General features: G+C 38.6%; 3 protein-coding genes across 3 annotated transcripts; 1 reads left to right on the forward strand and 2 right to left on the reverse strand.

Moving 5' to 3' along the window:
• The first annotated feature begins 568 nt into the window (after positions 1–568).
• LOC142229752 (uncharacterized) lies at positions 569–2076 on the forward strand. The gene is made up of 2 exons (XM_075300323.1): positions 569–1951; positions 2023–2076. Exons 1-2 carry the CDS (start codon positions 569–571, stop codon positions 2074–2076), a joined length of 1437 nt encoding a protein of 478 aa, XP_075156438.1.
• A 9085-nt stretch (positions 2077–11161) lies between these two features.
• LOC142229762 (uncharacterized) lies at positions 11162–13036 on the reverse strand. The gene has a single exon (XM_075300334.1). The coding sequence runs from the start codon at positions 13034–13036 to the stop codon at positions 11162–11164; it is 1875 nt and encodes a 624-aa protein (XP_075156449.1).
• A 126-nt stretch (positions 13037–13162) lies between these two features.
• On the reverse strand, positions 13163–16402 carry LOC142229766 (uncharacterized). Its single transcript, XM_075300347.1, has one exon. It carries the CDS (start codon positions 16400–16402, stop codon positions 13163–13165), a length of 3240 nt encoding a protein of 1079 aa, XP_075156462.1.
• Between the last annotated feature and the right edge of the window lie 722 nt (positions 16403–17124).

Raw genomic sequence — 17124 nt, forward strand, 5'->3', positions numbered from 1 at the left:
TACGGCACGGTCACACTGGGCAAATCTTTGACAAAAATCATAAAGAAATCGTTGTTGCTTTCAAACTAGCAAATACTTTTAGCTCAAATTGGATGTATATGTGGTGATATACACAGGAATATTTCCCAAAAAGAAAAAACGAGTAAAAAAGTTTCACATTCATTTTGGTCAAATATTTGGCTAGTATGACCAAAACCCATAGTCGATTCGCTTGAAACATGTTTGTTAAATGAAAAATATTAAATATCTATTCATTCATTATAATTGTGTAATAAACTTTGTACGAAGATGTTTCGAGTTCTGTCAGAGGATGATATTTTCTTTTGTATCCTAAAACATTACTTCTATACTTTAAGGAATATTTTTTTTAATTTGTTTAATTTTCTTTATAGATATATGTATATATCCTTCTTTTCATTTAATGATAGTTTTGCGAGTAGTTTAAGGAAAAATATGTGGAAAGAAATGGAAATATATTTTCTAAGAATTAGTTATAAGTTTTTCTATTCATTTTGCTATAAATTTTTCATGAAATCATGGATATGGGGGGTTTCTCTATACAAACTCAATGAATAATAATTTAGGACCCATTATCAACAAAAGCGTAATTGATCATTTGAACTTGAATAGCAGGGATTTAAACCTTATTCATTTAAATGCACAAAGCTTGGTGCCAAGAGCTTCCATGTCAAAGCTGGATGAATTGCGGAACTTGTTTGAAAGTATGGTGTTCGATGTTATCGGGGTATCGGAGACATGGCTAAACCACTGTGTTTTGGATAGCGCTATAGAAATCCACGGATATAGAGTTTATAGGAATGATAGGTCTGTGAGGAGAGGAGGTGGTGTATGCATGTATATCCGCTCGGATATAAGAGCTAGGGTTGTGCACGAGATAACGGATGAGGGTGTTGCGGAAGGGATTTTGGTTGAAGTAGATGCAGCGGACGCTACGAAAATCTTGTTGGGAGTGCTATATTTGCCATACGGTGGAATATCCCAATGTGAAAACGATCTTGCGGATTATGTAGCACGGTACAATGTGGTAGTTTTGATGGGCGATTACAATATTGATTTATTCCAACAGAGCAGTTATATGAGGAGTGTTTGTGGGAGAATGGGACTGGAAATAATTCATAACTGTTTGCCAACTCATTTCAATTTATGTACACAGAGGTGTTCTTTGTTAGATTATTATTTGGTTTCCGATCCTGGAATGGTTACTAACTTTAGTCAATTTCAGTTCCCAGCTTTAAATTCCTACCATGCTCTTATTTCTTTGTCTGTGGCTATTGTCGCTGAGAAAGATTCTGAAATATTTTTAATTCGTGATTATAGGAATTTCAACCTTGACTTATGCGAAAGAGACTTTGGAAGAATATATTTTTCGGAAATGTATAGGCAGGATGTGAATTATCAAGTCGAATTTATGACTCAACATGTTATGGATTTATTTAATAGACATGTCCCACTTAGACGAATAAGGCGATCCAACCCCATTGATTGGATGCACCATTCATCGGTCCGCATAGCGTGCGAGAAAAGGGATATGGCTTATAGGTCCTTTATGGAAAGTAGATCTGCCCGGAACTGGCAAATTTATAGCAGATACAGAAATAGGGCCAAATCTGTAATTCGTAAACGAAGGAATCTGTTTTTTCAGGGTACTTTACAATCATCGTCGCAGGCAGGCTTGTGGAAGAGATTTGAAAGTTTGGGTATTGCAGGTACTAATGGCATGGGAAATGACGATTTGGATGTGGAAAGATGTAATGATCATTTTATATTGGAGCCTCCACAGAATCCACCAGACCTAATATATAGACAGGCGACGGGCTTTAGAGAAGATGCTGGATTTGAATTTCGAGCTATCGATGAGTTTGATGTATGGGATAGTTTGAACAGGATTAAGTCTAAGGCAATAGGTGCTGATGGAATATCCATCAGATTCGTAAAGTTGATATTTCCTTTCATTTCCCGACATCTGGTTTTTTTATATAATACTATATTGATGACTTCCAGCTACCCGGATGCGTGGAAAATTGCAAGGGTTGTACCATTGCCGAAAAGGAATAAACCGTCTAGTTATTGTGATTTTAGGCCAATTAGCACATTACCCTTGTTTTCAAAGATGTTTGATAATTTGATAAATTCCCAGATAATGGCAAACGAACCGGTGCGTAGAGGGTTTTCGGATTTCCAATCAGGTTTCAGACGAAACTTCAGTACTACTTCGTTAATGGCTTCTTTTACAGATGATATTAGGAGGACCACTGACAACAAGCTTGTGTCTATTTTAATTAGCCTAGATCTAAGTAGAGCTTTCGAGTCAGTCTGCCATGAAGTTTTGCTGAATAAATTATACACTCAATTTGGTTTCTCAAGGACTTCATGTTCGCTGGTTGAATCCTTTTTGTTTTGTAGGAAACAGTTCGTACAATTTGCAGGGATGATTTCTAGTACGAGGGTAGTGTCCAGAGGAGTTCCCCAAGGGTCGGTATTGGGTCCATTATTCTTCAATATGTACACGGTTGAAAAAGACTGTTTTTCATATGTTTGGCTATAAACATTATATGTTTGGAACACACATTTTTAAACACAATGTTTTTGAGTGCAAGCATATAATGTTCATAAACTAGCATAACATGTTTGGGACATATATGTTAATATGTTAGAACATATTATGTTTGGGACATAAAATGTTTGTAAATATAATATGCTTGAATGCAAACATATATTAATTTAGAAATAGCCTATAAACATATATGTGTTTAGTAGCTTGGAGCGCTATTTAACAGGGAGCGATATTGAATTAAGTTGGTGGTTGTTGCTTGTTATTACAAAATTAACATTTTATTTTTCCTTGGGCAATTGATCAGCTACTTCTTTGATCCTTACAAACTGTGTGGTCCGCTGTTCGAATCCCCGTCCGGCAAAAGGTAAAATTAAAATAAAAAAAATCATACAATTGAATAATTTCTTCTACAATGTTTGTATTACAGAAAAAGGTGCTAAGAACTAAAAAATCTCGTGGAAGTGCGAAAGATGTGGGGGAATATACAATTGGGCAGAAACAAAATTTTGAGCATTCAGGTCGAAAACCTATGTTGTCAGCACCTATATTACCTGTTTATTTTCATAATTCATTATGATTGTAAATATATAAATAAATAAATAAAATTTTGAGAATTTTTTTTTAAGCATATAATAATTTTGGGTGCAAAATGCTTCCAAACATATTATATGTTCATATAATAACATATTGTTGTTTTGGAAGACAACATTATTGAATTTGGATGCAAAAATACAAAATGTTTGGAACTTAGACTACCCAAACATATATTGTTTAGACCAATATGCTTTCAAACATATTATATATTGGAAGAGATCAAACATATAAATGTTTGGGCAATACCCAAAAATGTATATGCTTGAAGCAAAATATGTTTGGGAGTATATGTTACAGAAGCGATTTTTTGTGAGCGTGTACATAAATGATATATTCAATGTGCTGAATGGCATAAGTGCCCACTTATATGCCGATGATTTACAATTGCTTGCTTCTTCGGATAGGAATAATTTGGATAGTCTACTATCAAGGGTTCAGAACAATCTCCTAAGCATTGAGGATTGGTGTAGGCAAAATTTTATTCTTATCAACGCCGCTAAGTCCAGAGCTATGGCTTTTAATGCTGTTGGAGTTGCTATACCTAATTTGTTAATTGGTAATCAATATTTGGAATATGTGCCAAGTATGACCACCTTGGGATTTCTTATAGACAGCAAATTGATCTTTGATGAACATATCAACAAGGTGATTTCCCAATTGACATTTGGACTTCGAAGGCTTTACAGTATTAATTGCTCTATTCCATTGAAGCTACGCAAGATGTTAGCCCATAGCTATTTAATGCCTAGGATTTTGTACGGGTTAGAGGTGTATACGGGGACCAATACGACAAACAGAATGAGGTTAGAGAGATACTTCAATAGGGTAATCAGGTACGTTTACGGACTGCGTACTCATGATCACATATCGGCGTATGTTAGGGACTTCTTGGGTTGTAGTTTTGATAATTTTATAAAGATTAGGCTGGTGACACTATTTTATAAAGTGTACAGGGCTGGAAGTCCACAATATTTACTATCTCATTTTCAGTTTGGTTCATCTGTCAGATCGCATTCCCTGATATGTCCCCGCTTTAATACCCTAATAATGCAGAATTCCTTCGAGGTAAGAGTATGTCGTATCTGGAATGTATATCTTCCATATGAGGATAGACATTTTGCCCATTCAGTTCAGGAGTTTGCCGACAAGATGCTGTCTAATTTGTAAACCCTGCATATCGAATAAAAGGTTGATAGTGGGTAAACTTTTTTTTTTATTTTTTGGGGGAAACGTTTCATATCCATGAACATTTTTTATTTTTATTTTTTAGTATTAAGATTTTAGTGTTAAGATCTTTTTACCTTCCATTATATAAAAGTGAATCTTAGTGCCATAATACATTACTCTGTAATCGATTTGGCCCTTTTAGGGCTTATAGATTATGAATAAATATTGAATTGAATTGAATTGAAAAAGGAAGGAAATCGAATTATCAATCCAAAAGTGTTTACTAATAATGTTTAGATATTTAAAGTTTTGTTGTTTTTTTTTTGTTCTTATTTGTTGATATGTTTAATAAGATTATTATTTATCAATTGGTATTGTAGTGTATTATGTAGTGTAGTGTATTATTATATATTGTTACGAATTTGATAATTATAGATATAAGTTTATTTAAATTAGTTTCCGTTAATTTAAAATTGTAACGATAAAATTCCGCTATCACTTGTTGGAATCATCTATTCATTTTCTAGTATTTTCCTGAATTTCTTTTATGTTCTTTTGTTTGCTTACCGAAATGTTAGTTCTTACTATCTCATAGAATAACAACCCCTTTGCTTTGTTATTCTGCATTCTCATTTCATCTCATTGTCTATTGTCATTGTTGTTCTAGTAATGCGAGCATATATCTATGTGAGTGTGTATATGTTTGGCAGCCACCAGATGAACATCTTAATGGTCGTAGATCCTTCTAGCATTGTCTAAGAATGTTCTGGCGTTGCCAGAATATTGTAGTGCTACCAGAATGTTCTCGTATTGCCACACCGTCATATATAAAAGCGCTCGCATGCTGCTAACGAGTGAGTCTTAATTAAAGCGTCAAACGAATAACTTCAGTGTGAACGAATTGTAAAGTGTGAAGTCATAGTAAATAAATTGTAGATTGTCGTTATTTAAAAGAACTGTGTTTTAATAGTCGGGTAATTAAAAACGCCTAAATATAAAAACGTAACAATTGGTGTCAGAAGTGGGATAACGAAAAAAAAATCTACAATGAAGTTTAATGAGCTTCGTGTGGAAGACTTAAAAAAGGAATTGAGCAAACTGGAGCTGCCGACAACAGGCAATAAGGCACAGCTTCAAAAGCGTCTACTGGAAGAGTTTGAACGGCGTAATATGGACATTGCGACGCATGAGTTTGATTATAAGGAAGACATTGATGAATCAATACTCGTCAATACAAGCAGTGTAGAAACTCCATCTATGGCTTCGAGTGTTGTGGATTACACATCAATGCTCAATGTTTTGAGCAAAATGATGGAAGAAAACTCTAGAAAAATCATGGATGAGAATTCTAGAAAAATGGAAGAAAATTCTAGAAAAATGGAAGAAAATTCTAGAAAAATGGAAGAAAATTCTAGAAAATTGCTTAAAGAAAATGCCCTACAAATGGAAGCAAGTTCTAGAAAATTGGAAGAAAAATTCGACGAAAATTCTAGAATTCTCAACGAAAAATTACAACAAATTTCTGAAGGCATGGAGAAACGTGTGGACCATATAGAAAATCAAATTGTGGAATTGGATAAGAAAGTTCTTTCCGTGGATGAGAAAATTATGGTTCATGATGAGAAGTTTCTGCACATCGAGAAAAAATGTCAGAGCTGGAAATTAAAGGTGGTCCAGTGCGCGTCATCGAGGGCTCAAAAATCAAAACTCCTGTTTTCGATGGCTCAACGTCATTTGATGTCTTCAAATTCCAATTCGAAATGGTTGCTTGTAGAAATTTGTGGAATGACGATGATAAAGCAATTGAACTTCTATTGGCATTAAAGGGCAATGCTGCTGATGTGATACAAAGCATTCCCGCTGCTTCTAGAAATAACTATAATGAAGTAATAGCGGCACTTCAACGCAAGTATGGTGGAGAGCACAAGCAGGACATCTTCAGAATGGAATTGAGAGGAAGAATCCAGGAATCGAATGAAACCCTACAAGATTTCGCAACAGAAGTTGAGCGGCTAGTGCTTTTGGCATACCCTGGAGAGAATCATCCTCTTATAGATCGTATCAAGATTGAGACTTTTGTGAATGGCATTCGAGACCCTGAGATAAAATGTGCAACATATGCCGCACAAAAAGCTACATTCACAGAAACAGTAACATTTGCACTTGTACAAGAGACTGCGAGATTGCTGGCACGGCCTCAAATTCACAAAGTACGCAGAGTAGAGACCGAGTGTGAAGAAACGAAATCGGTCATTGAATTGGTAAAAGAGGCTCTAAAGCAGATAATGCAAGAAATGAAGCAGCAGGCAAATAAATCTAGAATAAAATGCTATAACTGTGATAAGGCTGGACATCTTTCCCGGGAATGTAAAGCGTGGCGTAAAACGTCGGGGTCAATCTCGCCATCTCCATTAAACAATAATCAGAAGAAGGCGACCACAAAGCCAAGCGACTCAAATTCAAATTTTGCGGATAATAGAAAAGGTGGCAAACAAGTTATTGATCAAGCCTTGACACGACGACATTGCAATGTAGAAAGCAGACGCTACTCGAAGGCTGAACCAAAGGAGATAGTTGTAAATGTCAGGCAGTTACACATCGAATCTGGCACAGACTGGTCAACAGAGCAACGTAAAGATCCCATTCTGAGAAAAATTATTTCGGCAAAACAAGAAAATAAGAAACCCAGCAAGAAAGACATCGCAGCCGAAAGTCCACTTATGAAATCATACTGGGCTCAATGGGATAGTTTAGTTCTAGTCAATGGATCCCTGCAACGTAAATGGGAAAGCGAAGATGGCAAGAGCAGCCGAAATTTGATCATCGTTCCGGATTCCAAAATAAGAGAAGTTTTGGCGGAGTTCCATAATGGCCCCAGTGGAGGTCATCTGGGAATAACCAAAACCGCCGAGAAAGTGAAGCAACGATTCTACTGGGTTGGATGCCAGAAATCAATTGCTGAATTGGTAGCCAATTGCGAGAAGTGCATGAAGGCGAAAGGTCCAAAAAGGAAAAGTCGAGGTCCTATGCAAGAATATAGACCTGGAGCCCCGTTTGAAAGAATAGCAATGGACGTGGCAGGCCCTTTCCCAGTAAGTGATTCTGGAAACCGTTATGTCCTTGTGGTCATGGATTACTTCAGCAAATGGCCGGAGGTGTATGCAATTCCAAACCAAGAGGCAAAAACGATTGTGGATGTGGTCAACAAAAACTGGATATGTCGCTACGGTGTGCCGTCCGAGATTCACTCAGACCAGGGAAGAAATTTTGAATCGGCCATATTCAAAGAGATGTGTGAATCCCTTGGTATCAAGAAAACGAGGACTACGCCATTACATCCACAATCCGATGGCATGGTAGAAAGGTTTAATCGCACTCTGGAGGAACATCTTCGAAAAGTAGTGGACAACGGCCAGAGGGACTGGGACGAGCATATACCAAAGTTTTTGCTGTCGTATAGATCTGCCATTCATTATTCCACCTCTCGAACACCGGCCAATGTTCTATTCGGAACTGAGTTGAAGTTGCCTAGAGATCTGATATTCGGCGCTAAACCTAATGAGCTCGCCATGGAAGAAAACAGAAACGACATCCCAAACACTTTCGGTGAAGTTCACGAATCAGTGCGCAACAAAATAAAGATGGTCAGCAACAGAATGAAGGCGAGATACGATCGCGCTGTAAATACTGAGGGCTTCCAAGAATAAGAATTGGTTCTGCTATTTAACCCGCAACGAAAGAAAGGATTGTGTCCTAAACTGCAAACACAGTGGGAAGGCCCGTACAAAATCATCATGAAGATCAATGATGTTGTATACCGGATTCGGAAGAACGACAGCCCTAGATCAAAGATGAAAGTTGTACATCTGGAACGATTGGCTCCTTACGGAACAGGTTCTGTGCCTGTTCGGGACGAACAGGCTTAAGCGGGAGGCAGTGTTACGAATTTGATAATTATAGATATAAGTTTATTTAAATTAGTTTCCGTTAATTTAAAATTGTAACGATAAAATTTCGCTATCACTTGTTGGAATCATCTATTCATTTTCTAGTATTTTCCTGAATTTCTTTTATGTTCTTTTGTTTGCTTACCGAAATGTTAGTTCTTACTCTCTCATAGAATAACAACCCCTTTGCTTTGTTATTCTGCATTCTCATTTCATCTCATTGTCTATTGTCATTGTTGTTGTAGTAATGCGAGCATATATCTATGTGAGTGTGTATGTGTTTGGCAGCCACCAGATGAACATCTTAATGGTCGTAGATCCTTCTAGCATTGTCTAAGAATGTTCTGGCGTTGCCAGAATATTGTAGTGCTACCAGAATGTTCTCGTATTGCCACACCGTCATATATAAAAGCGCTCGCATGCTGCTAACGAGTGAGTCTTAATTAAAGCGTCAAACGAATAACTTCAGTGTGAACGAATTGTAAAGTGTGAAGTCATAGTAAATAAATTGTAGATTGTCGTTATTTAAAAGAACTGTGTTTTAATAGTCGGGTAATTAAAAACGCCTAAATATAAAAACGTAACAATATTTTATTTTGATGAAAATGAATAAATTATACAAAATTCATAGAATTTTGGCTTTGACTTTCAATTTGAAGTGGGTATATCATTCATACAAATTTAGGTTGAAAAGTATTTGCACCGATGTTAATTTTGGATTTGACTCGCATCGAAAATTGTTTGACAAATTATTGAGTAGCGATGCATTTCAATTTGAGGAGAGATATTATTGCTAATGTGTTGAATTTCACTGTTGAGTGTAATGTCTGTTTTTTGTTGAGAACGCGATTTTCTCAACAATTTTTCAACTTGAATATTACCCTAATCCTTTGAAAAAATGTTTGACAAATTGTTGAAATTTAGCATTTTTCAAACGTTTGTGTTTATTGGGAAGGTGCTTTAGAGATTTTGCTGGTAAAAAAGTTTTTAAAGTTATAAACTTAATTTAAAATGTAAAATTTAAGTCAAGGTATGTACTATTAGTAAAAATTAACAGCGATTGTAAATATTGTTTGGTTAAAGGGTGATACGATCAAAATTTGGTCAATATAAACTTGACGTATTTCTTTCAATTTTGCATTTAAAAAACCTTAACACCCCTCATTTTGAAGGTGTGTGTGTAGAATGTTGCTCCTATTTTGATTTTGGAATTCACTCTTCAGTTGTCAAAATGCCGTCCAAGCAAGAAGAGCAGCGTATCAAAATTTTGCTCGCGCACCGCGAAAATCCGAGCTATTCACACGCAAAGCTGGCAAAATCGCTAAAAGTTGCCAAATCAACCGTTACAAATGTAATTAAAGTGTTTGGGGAACGTTTGTCGACAGCCAGGAAGTCTGGATCGGGGGGAAATCGAAAACCGGAAGCCGCTGAGACGACAAAGAGAGTTGCCGGTAGTTTGAAGCGAAACCCTAACCTCTCTCTCCGAGATGCCGCAAATAAGCTGGGTGTATCGTCTACAACCGTACATCGAGCCAAAAAACGAGCTGGACTATCGACTTACAAGAAGGTAGTGACTCCAAATCGCGATGATAAACAAAATACGACGGCCAAAGCGCGATCCCGGAGGCTGTACACGACGATGCTGACGAAGTTTGACTGCGTGGTAATGTACGACGAACCCTACGTCAAAGCCGACTACAAGCAGCTTCCGGGACAGGAGTTTTATACGGCAAAAGGAAGGGGAAAGGTAGCAGATATTTTCAAGCACATAAAACTGTCAAAGTTCGCAAAGAAATATCTGGTTTGGCAAGCCATCTGTACCTGTGGCTTGAAAAGCAGCTGAAAAGGCGGGGAATTAAATAAAATAATTTATCAATGAGGGGGGAAATAAATAAAAACACAATTAAATTTCGGGTTTTAAAAAGATAAATTAAAATTTAATTTATTGGCGGGGGTATTCGTACATTCGGGTATTTGAGCGAGAGAGTAAGTAAGAGAAAGTTTCGATAAGTCATTTGTCATTTGTTCAGATATCGTTATAATTCAGGGGTGTATTTTACAATTCATGAAACTTAAATCTAACAGGGTGTCAACCTGAACATCCCGCCCCCTTGCAGGAATGCAACATAGGGGCAATCAGGAGCTAGGGGACAATAAAAAAACGAGAATTCAATTTACAATTCAATGGACATACAAATACAAAAAACATAAATAAATAAATTCAATGGGACCCAGAATGGACGTGAATCACAATCGTAGCAGGTCCACTGCCGGTGTTGGGGCTAACAGTGGAAGTGTTGACCGGGTTGTGACCACAGGTGCATCGTCCGCCGGCGGCTCGAGGTTGATGCGATTCCGGATTTGTCGACATCCTATTGGCTGCATTGGTGTTGCTACGAGCATCTAGCGAGCGCCTTTGGTGGGTGTCTCGTCGTGGAGTTTTCTTCCTAGGTTTAGCTTTTTCCGTGGCCTTCCTAGAATTCTGGGGTCGGCTAGCGACGGCACTGGGGGGATTTTCACGCTTCCCAACAAACCTCGGGTGGAGCATCGTATGGTGCTCACCACAGCATTCCATACATCTTTCACGGCTCTTGCAATTCAAGCGTTTATGGGACTCCGCCAAGCAGTTGAAGCAAAAGCCGAGCTTCATCACTGTTCTCCGACGTTTTGCTGAATCCATCGCACGAAAACGAGGACAGAGACGAAGTACGTGAGGCTGCAAACATATTTTACACCGCAACTCACTACCCTTCTTCGTGCGTTGGGTGACGTCTTTATCTGCCTCAGGGCGTTCATTTGTGAGACGACGTGATGGGCCAGACATGTCTGGAAATACGAAAAATGGGGACAGCACACACACAAAGAAAATAAAATGTTATTAATTTTGTCCATCAACAGGTAGTAGTACGAGTTTGACAACGGGCCTTGTAATAGTACAATTTCCAACCCTGATGTCAACAACTCGCACTTTGTTGTCGGGGCCTAAGTAGATCTTTTCGATTCTACCTACTTTCCAATCTGGTGGAGGCAAATTATCTTTCCTGATTACTACCAGGTCACCAACGGCAAAATCTCTTTGAGGAAATTTCCACTTATTTCGCTTATGGAGTTCAACGAGATATTCCTCTTTCCACCGTTTGGCGAAAGAGTGATGAAGGACCTTAAGTTTCTGCCATCTATTCACATAACTTAACGACTCAATTGTCGTGTCGGGCTCCGGTGGGGAGAGAAGGGCAGAACCTATAAGGAAGTGTCCTGGGGTCAAAGGGGCTAAATCGTTTGGATTATCGCTCATAGGACTAAGGGGCCTAGAATTAAGGCATGCCTCGATTCTGGCTAGCATTGTGCTGAACTCTTCAAAAGTAAACTTCTGAGAGTGAGACACTTTCTTAAGATGAGTCTTGAAACTCTTAACCCCTGCCTCCCAAAGACCACCCATATGTGGCGCACCAGGGGGAATAAATTTCCATTCTAAAAATTGGAAGGCGTTAAGCGAAATAAGATTTTGCTTCACATCAGCGAGAAATCGGGCTTGGTCTCTACCAAGAACATTAGAAGCTCCTACAAAAGATGTCCCATTATCCGAAAACATCTTAGAAGGGCAGCCTCTTCGGGAGAAAAATCGGGTGAACGCAGCAATAAAACAATCAGTCGACATGTCATTTGTCGCTTCCAAATGAATTGCCTTAGTCGCAAAGCAGACAAACACAAGCACATATCCCTTAGTGATACGGCAACCTCTACCAATGTAGGTCTTAATATCAAAGGGGCCTGCAAAATCGACTCCAGTACATGTAAACGGGCGAGACAGCGTAGTTCTCTCAGGGGGAAGAGCGGCCATAATTTGGTCTACAGTTTTCTTCCGAAACAATACACATGTACGGCAATTACGGATGATTGTTCTGACGAGATTCTTCAGTCTGGGAACCCAAAATTCTAATCTCATCAATCTCAACATTAATGAATTTTCACCATGTACCGTATTCCTGTGAATATACTCCAGGTACAATTTGGTAAACCGGGCATCATAGGGTAGAATTTTGGGGAATCTCTCGTCATAGGTGAGAGTAGGGGAACGCGCAAGTCTACCATTCATCCGCATAAATCCAACAGAATCTATAAACGGATTGAAATTCAACAGAGGGCTCTTTCGAGATAACTGCGCATTGTTCTCCAGCGCCACATATTCAGGGAAATGTCGACGCTGGCAGAGGACAACAAGATGACCTTTCACAAGGTTGATCTCACCCTGTTCCAAGTTGAAGGATGAATGCGTCTGTGTCGATTTAAACTTCGGGTGTATTCGATGAAAGAATCTGAATACATATGACAAAACTATCAGGGCTCTGGATAAATCAGAGAAACGGGCCAAAATATCCTCAGGAGGGGATAATTGGTTCAAATTGACTTGAATCGGTTTAGTCTCAAGATTCGTCATGATTCTAAACGTAGATTTTGGCCATTCGGAGCGAGGGCGACATAACCAAGCTGGACCTTTCCACCATAGGTTATTCGTTAGAAGATCGCGCGCTGACGAACCTCTCGAGGCTATATCAGCGGGATTATCGTGTGATAGAACATGATGCCAATTACTAGTACCGATTTTCGTAGAGATGTTAGCTACTCGATTCGCAACAAACGTAGGCCAGTGGCACGGGGGCTTCTGAAGCCACGACAAAACTATCGTCGAATCAGTCCAATAGAATGTCTCAATTTCTGGGAGACTCAGCTCGGAGCGAATAGTCTCAACCATATCAGCCAATAGAGTTGCACCGCAGAGCTCTAAACGGGGCAAGGATTCAACCTTGATTGGCGCTACCTTAGTTCGTGCTGCGAGCAGATGCGTGACATAATCACCAGGGGCGTTTTTAATTCGGACTTATAGTGAAGCCGCAAATGCTTTCTCAGAAGCATCACAAAATGCATGAAGCTGAACTTCATGGTCTGGGCTGAAACCAACCCATCGGGGGATCTCTATCCGTTCGATTTCACTATAATCGTCCAAAAACGCAAACCATCTATTCAGAGTCATGGGTTTCAAACATTCGTCCCAATCTGTTTTGTCCTTCCAAATTTGTTGCATTATAATCTTAGCAACTATTATCTTAGGGGCCAGCCAACCTGCTGGATCGAACAATTTAGCTATCTCAGACAAAACAGCTCGTTTGGTGACGGAAGATCTAGTAGGGGCTGAAACCAACTTGAAAAAGAAAACATCTTTTCCAGCGTTCCAACGTAAACCCAGAGTCTTGGCGGTACTTTCATTGGAAATATTCAAAAAGTCATTATCCAATAAATATTCGGGGGGTAAATCTAACAAAAGACCCTGCACATTAGAAGTCCATTTTCTTAGATTAAACCCAGCAGAACCTAGAACTTCCATAAGTTCATCACGGCTCTTCATGGCATCATCTAAACTGTGAGCTCCTGCCAAAATGTCATCGACATACATCTGCGAACGTATTATCTCCGCAGCAGTCGGGAACTCACCCTCGACGTCATCAGCAAGTCTAAGTAGGGTCCGAATAGCAAGATATGGGGCACAGTTCACACCAAATGTGACCGTGTTCAATTCGAACTCTTGGATTATATCATCAGGGGCTAGACGGAAAACAATTCGCTGATATGACGCCTGATCGGGATGAATCAGAATTTGTCTATACATCTTCTCGATGTCGGCATTGAAGACAAATCTAAATAATCTCCATCGGAGAATCAAAACAATTAGATTTGCTTGTAGAACGGGTCCAGTATACAATACGTTATTAAGACTAACGCCATTAGAAGTGACACTGGAAGCATTAAACACCACACGTAATTTAGTGGTGGCGCTGTCAGGCTTGAAAACAGGGTGATGGGGTAAATAATACACAGTATTAGAAGAATTTACCTTATTCTCATCAATCATGGTCATATGTCCCAAATCAGCGTACTCTTGTAGTACCCTGTCATACTGAATCTTCAGCTCGGGATTTCTCATTAACCGCGACTCATTTCGCTTAAATTGAGAAATGACATTATTCCGGGACAAACCAAGTTGCAAATCTTTGGGGTATTCACGCTTAAAAGGCAGTGAAACAACATATCGACCATTATCATTACGATAAGTCGTTCGTAGGTATAATTCCTCACACCATCTATCCTCTTCTGACATAGTGCATACTTTCGGTACATCTTCGATTTCCCAAAACCTAGCAAGTTGATCATTCAACTCTATGTGGCTGTAAAATGATACCACCGACTGTAGGGGCTTGGTTTGGGAGACTTTGCCAGTCACGATCCAACCGAAAACTGATTTCTGGGCAATAAGATCACCATTAGGGTGCTTATGAACATCAGTATGCATTATCCGAGAATATATATCACCACCCAGTAAAAGGTCCATATGAGAACACTTTAGATCACACATCGTGACTTCGGGCAGATCTACATCTAGTAGCTGTGACAATGAATAAGTAGGCAAACGACCAGTTAACTTGTCAACCACATACGCATCTGTCGACAACTCAAAAGTTGGGTCAATAGGGGAGCACAAAGAGATCCTACAAACATTAGTAGACTTCGCCGATATCGTGCCGTTTAGGCCAACAATATTCGCAGAAGTAACTGGGAATATCGGCAAAGCAAGTTTCTTTTGCAACTTTCGGGAAATAAAAGTTGCTTGCGAGGCAGGATCGATCAATGCTCTAGCAGAACACTTCACGCCATGACAACACAAATCTGCCACAGTAGTTCCCAAAAGAACTGTAGAAAACTGTGATGTTTCCATAGCAGTTGCAAAAGTTTGCAACGAACGGGCAGCCTCTGATGTAGAAGGAACATCGTCAGAAGCTGATCGGGCTGGATTTCCCATATCGCGGGTCATTCCAGGTCGTGAGCTCGAATCCCGACTTACTTGTGCTGAGGATTCCCTTCTATGCAAGTGAGAATGATGTTTTTGTTTGCAGAAGAAACATATATTTGAGCTCTTACAATTGCTAAAAGTGTGCGACGAAGCTAGACAATTTGTGCAACATTTGAGTCGCTTGACGGTTTCCAATCGATTGTTAACCGACATTTGAAGAAATTCTTCGCATAATCGTAGGGGATGCGATTCGGAACAAAGAGGACATTTCTGCTGAGAATTAGATGGTATAATCGTAGAGAAGCTCTTAAAACTTCTATTACCATTATTATTAGTAATTGACTTTCTCTTTGGGCTAGTAGGTTTTCTTACATAACTCGGACCAGAAGACGTCGAAATATTATGGGCGCCTTTAATGTCAAAGACGGACTCAAGGGTCTGATACCGAGCAGTCAAAAACTTATCCATTGTTTCCAATTTAGGTAGGTCAGAACTTGACCCTTGAGATTGCTCCCAATGTCCTAGGGTAACTTCAGGAAGACGGGTGGAACATATGAAAACAAATATAACGTCCCAATTCTTCGTATCAATGCCCAAAAGAGACAAATTAGTTATGCAGTCGCTCATAGTACGCTGCAATTGCTTAATAGAGGGGCCAGATTCCTTTAAAACGGGTGCAAGATTGAATAAAATCTTGAGTTGGGCGTTTACAAGAACCCTTTTGTTCTCATAACGATCGACTAAATTTTGCCAAGCCATCTGAAAACCCTCATTAGTAATCGGACATGTTTTGATAATATCGCGGGCTTCACCTTCCGTCTTTTGCATCAGATAATACATTTTCTGAATATTACTGATATGTTCATTATCTTTATATAGGGCAGAGAACATGTCTCTGAACGTAGGCCAAGATTTATAATCACCAGAAAAAATCTCAGTATCACAAGGGGGAAGGTGAATTGGAAGGGATGAACTAGAAGACTTCTTCTTCGCATTGAGCTTTTCAATTAAAGACTCAATAAGGGCTAGTCCACGCACATACGTCTTATATGTTGCGATATATTTTGCCTTAACTTTGGCAATATCATCACTAGAACCCATAGTGTCACACAATTCCTCATAAATTTCACGGAAATTCTCCCAAAGTCGAATAATTTCCTGTTTATGAATGTTGAGGCTGTGGACGGTGTGATCATCCTCCTTGAGCGAAGTCACGAACATATCCAAATCAATTAAGCGGTCTGCGCTTTTAATCAAATTCTTGATATCAGACATTATTATTTTCAATAAAATTCAAATTTCGAGTAAAAAGTTTAATTTTGTATGAAAACGGGGTTGCAGAACTCAATTCCAACAACAAACGTAAATAGGGTTCAAAAAAATTCAAAAAAGTTATGATTTTTTTTATTATTGGCAATAAACAAATATTTAATGCCTTTGAATATTTTTCGTAAATTAAAAAATATTTCAATTTTGGTCTTACCAACACCACTGTGCAACAAAACTTCGTATTAGTATACGATACAATGTGCAAGAATCAAAAATATTTCAAACGGGCGAAACTACGGGGTTAGTTCGATATCAATTTAATTTATTACACAAAATAGTCACAATTGCCTCTTACTTGCAATATTTTTCAATAATTAATTAATTAAAATAATTAATTTTAATATTTGTTTTTCAATGTAAAATAATTTTCAAAATTATTTAATGAACAACTTTTGTTCCTATCGAGCCCACTGTGCAATGTTCAGTTACAACTCACTCGAACATGTAATGCAACCTGTAGGACAATTGAATGCAACACACACGTATGTACGTATAACAGTCAACCACACTACTGGATATGAAAGACGGGAGTGGGGGTAATAAAGCAAGCTGTTGGTTTTGTTTGGTTGTTAGAAACCAAAGCTTATGGGCAAATGAAACACAACAACAACACACAGGCAAAGGAAAGAGTGACTTTGTATTTATTATTTCGTTTATTTCTTTTGTTA

This window comes from Haematobia irritans, chromosome 1 (genome assembly GCF_050003625.1).
Source record: "Haematobia irritans isolate KBUSLIRL chromosome 1, ASM5000362v1, whole genome shotgun sequence".
In the NCBI taxonomy this organism is placed as follows: domain Eukaryota; kingdom Metazoa; phylum Arthropoda; class Insecta; order Diptera; family Muscidae; genus Haematobia; species Haematobia irritans.

Bases quoted from the DNA above. Each gene is read 5' to 3' on its own strand.
- LOC142229752 (XM_075300323.1), top strand. From the start codon at position 569: ATGAATAATAATTTAGGACCCATTATCAACAAAAGCGTAATTGATCAT. The intron at 1,952-2,022 runs GTAAAGTTGATA...GATGACTTCCAG, and splicing joins ATGGAATATCCATCAGATTC to CTACCCGGATGCGTGGAAAA.
- LOC142229762 (XM_075300334.1), bottom strand. From the start codon at position 13,036: ATGGTTGAGACTATTCGCTCCGAGCTGAGTCTCCCAGAAATTGAGACA.
- LOC142229766 (XM_075300347.1), bottom strand. From the start codon at position 16,402: ATGTCTGATATCAAGAATTTGATTAAAAGCGCAGACCGCTTAATTGAT.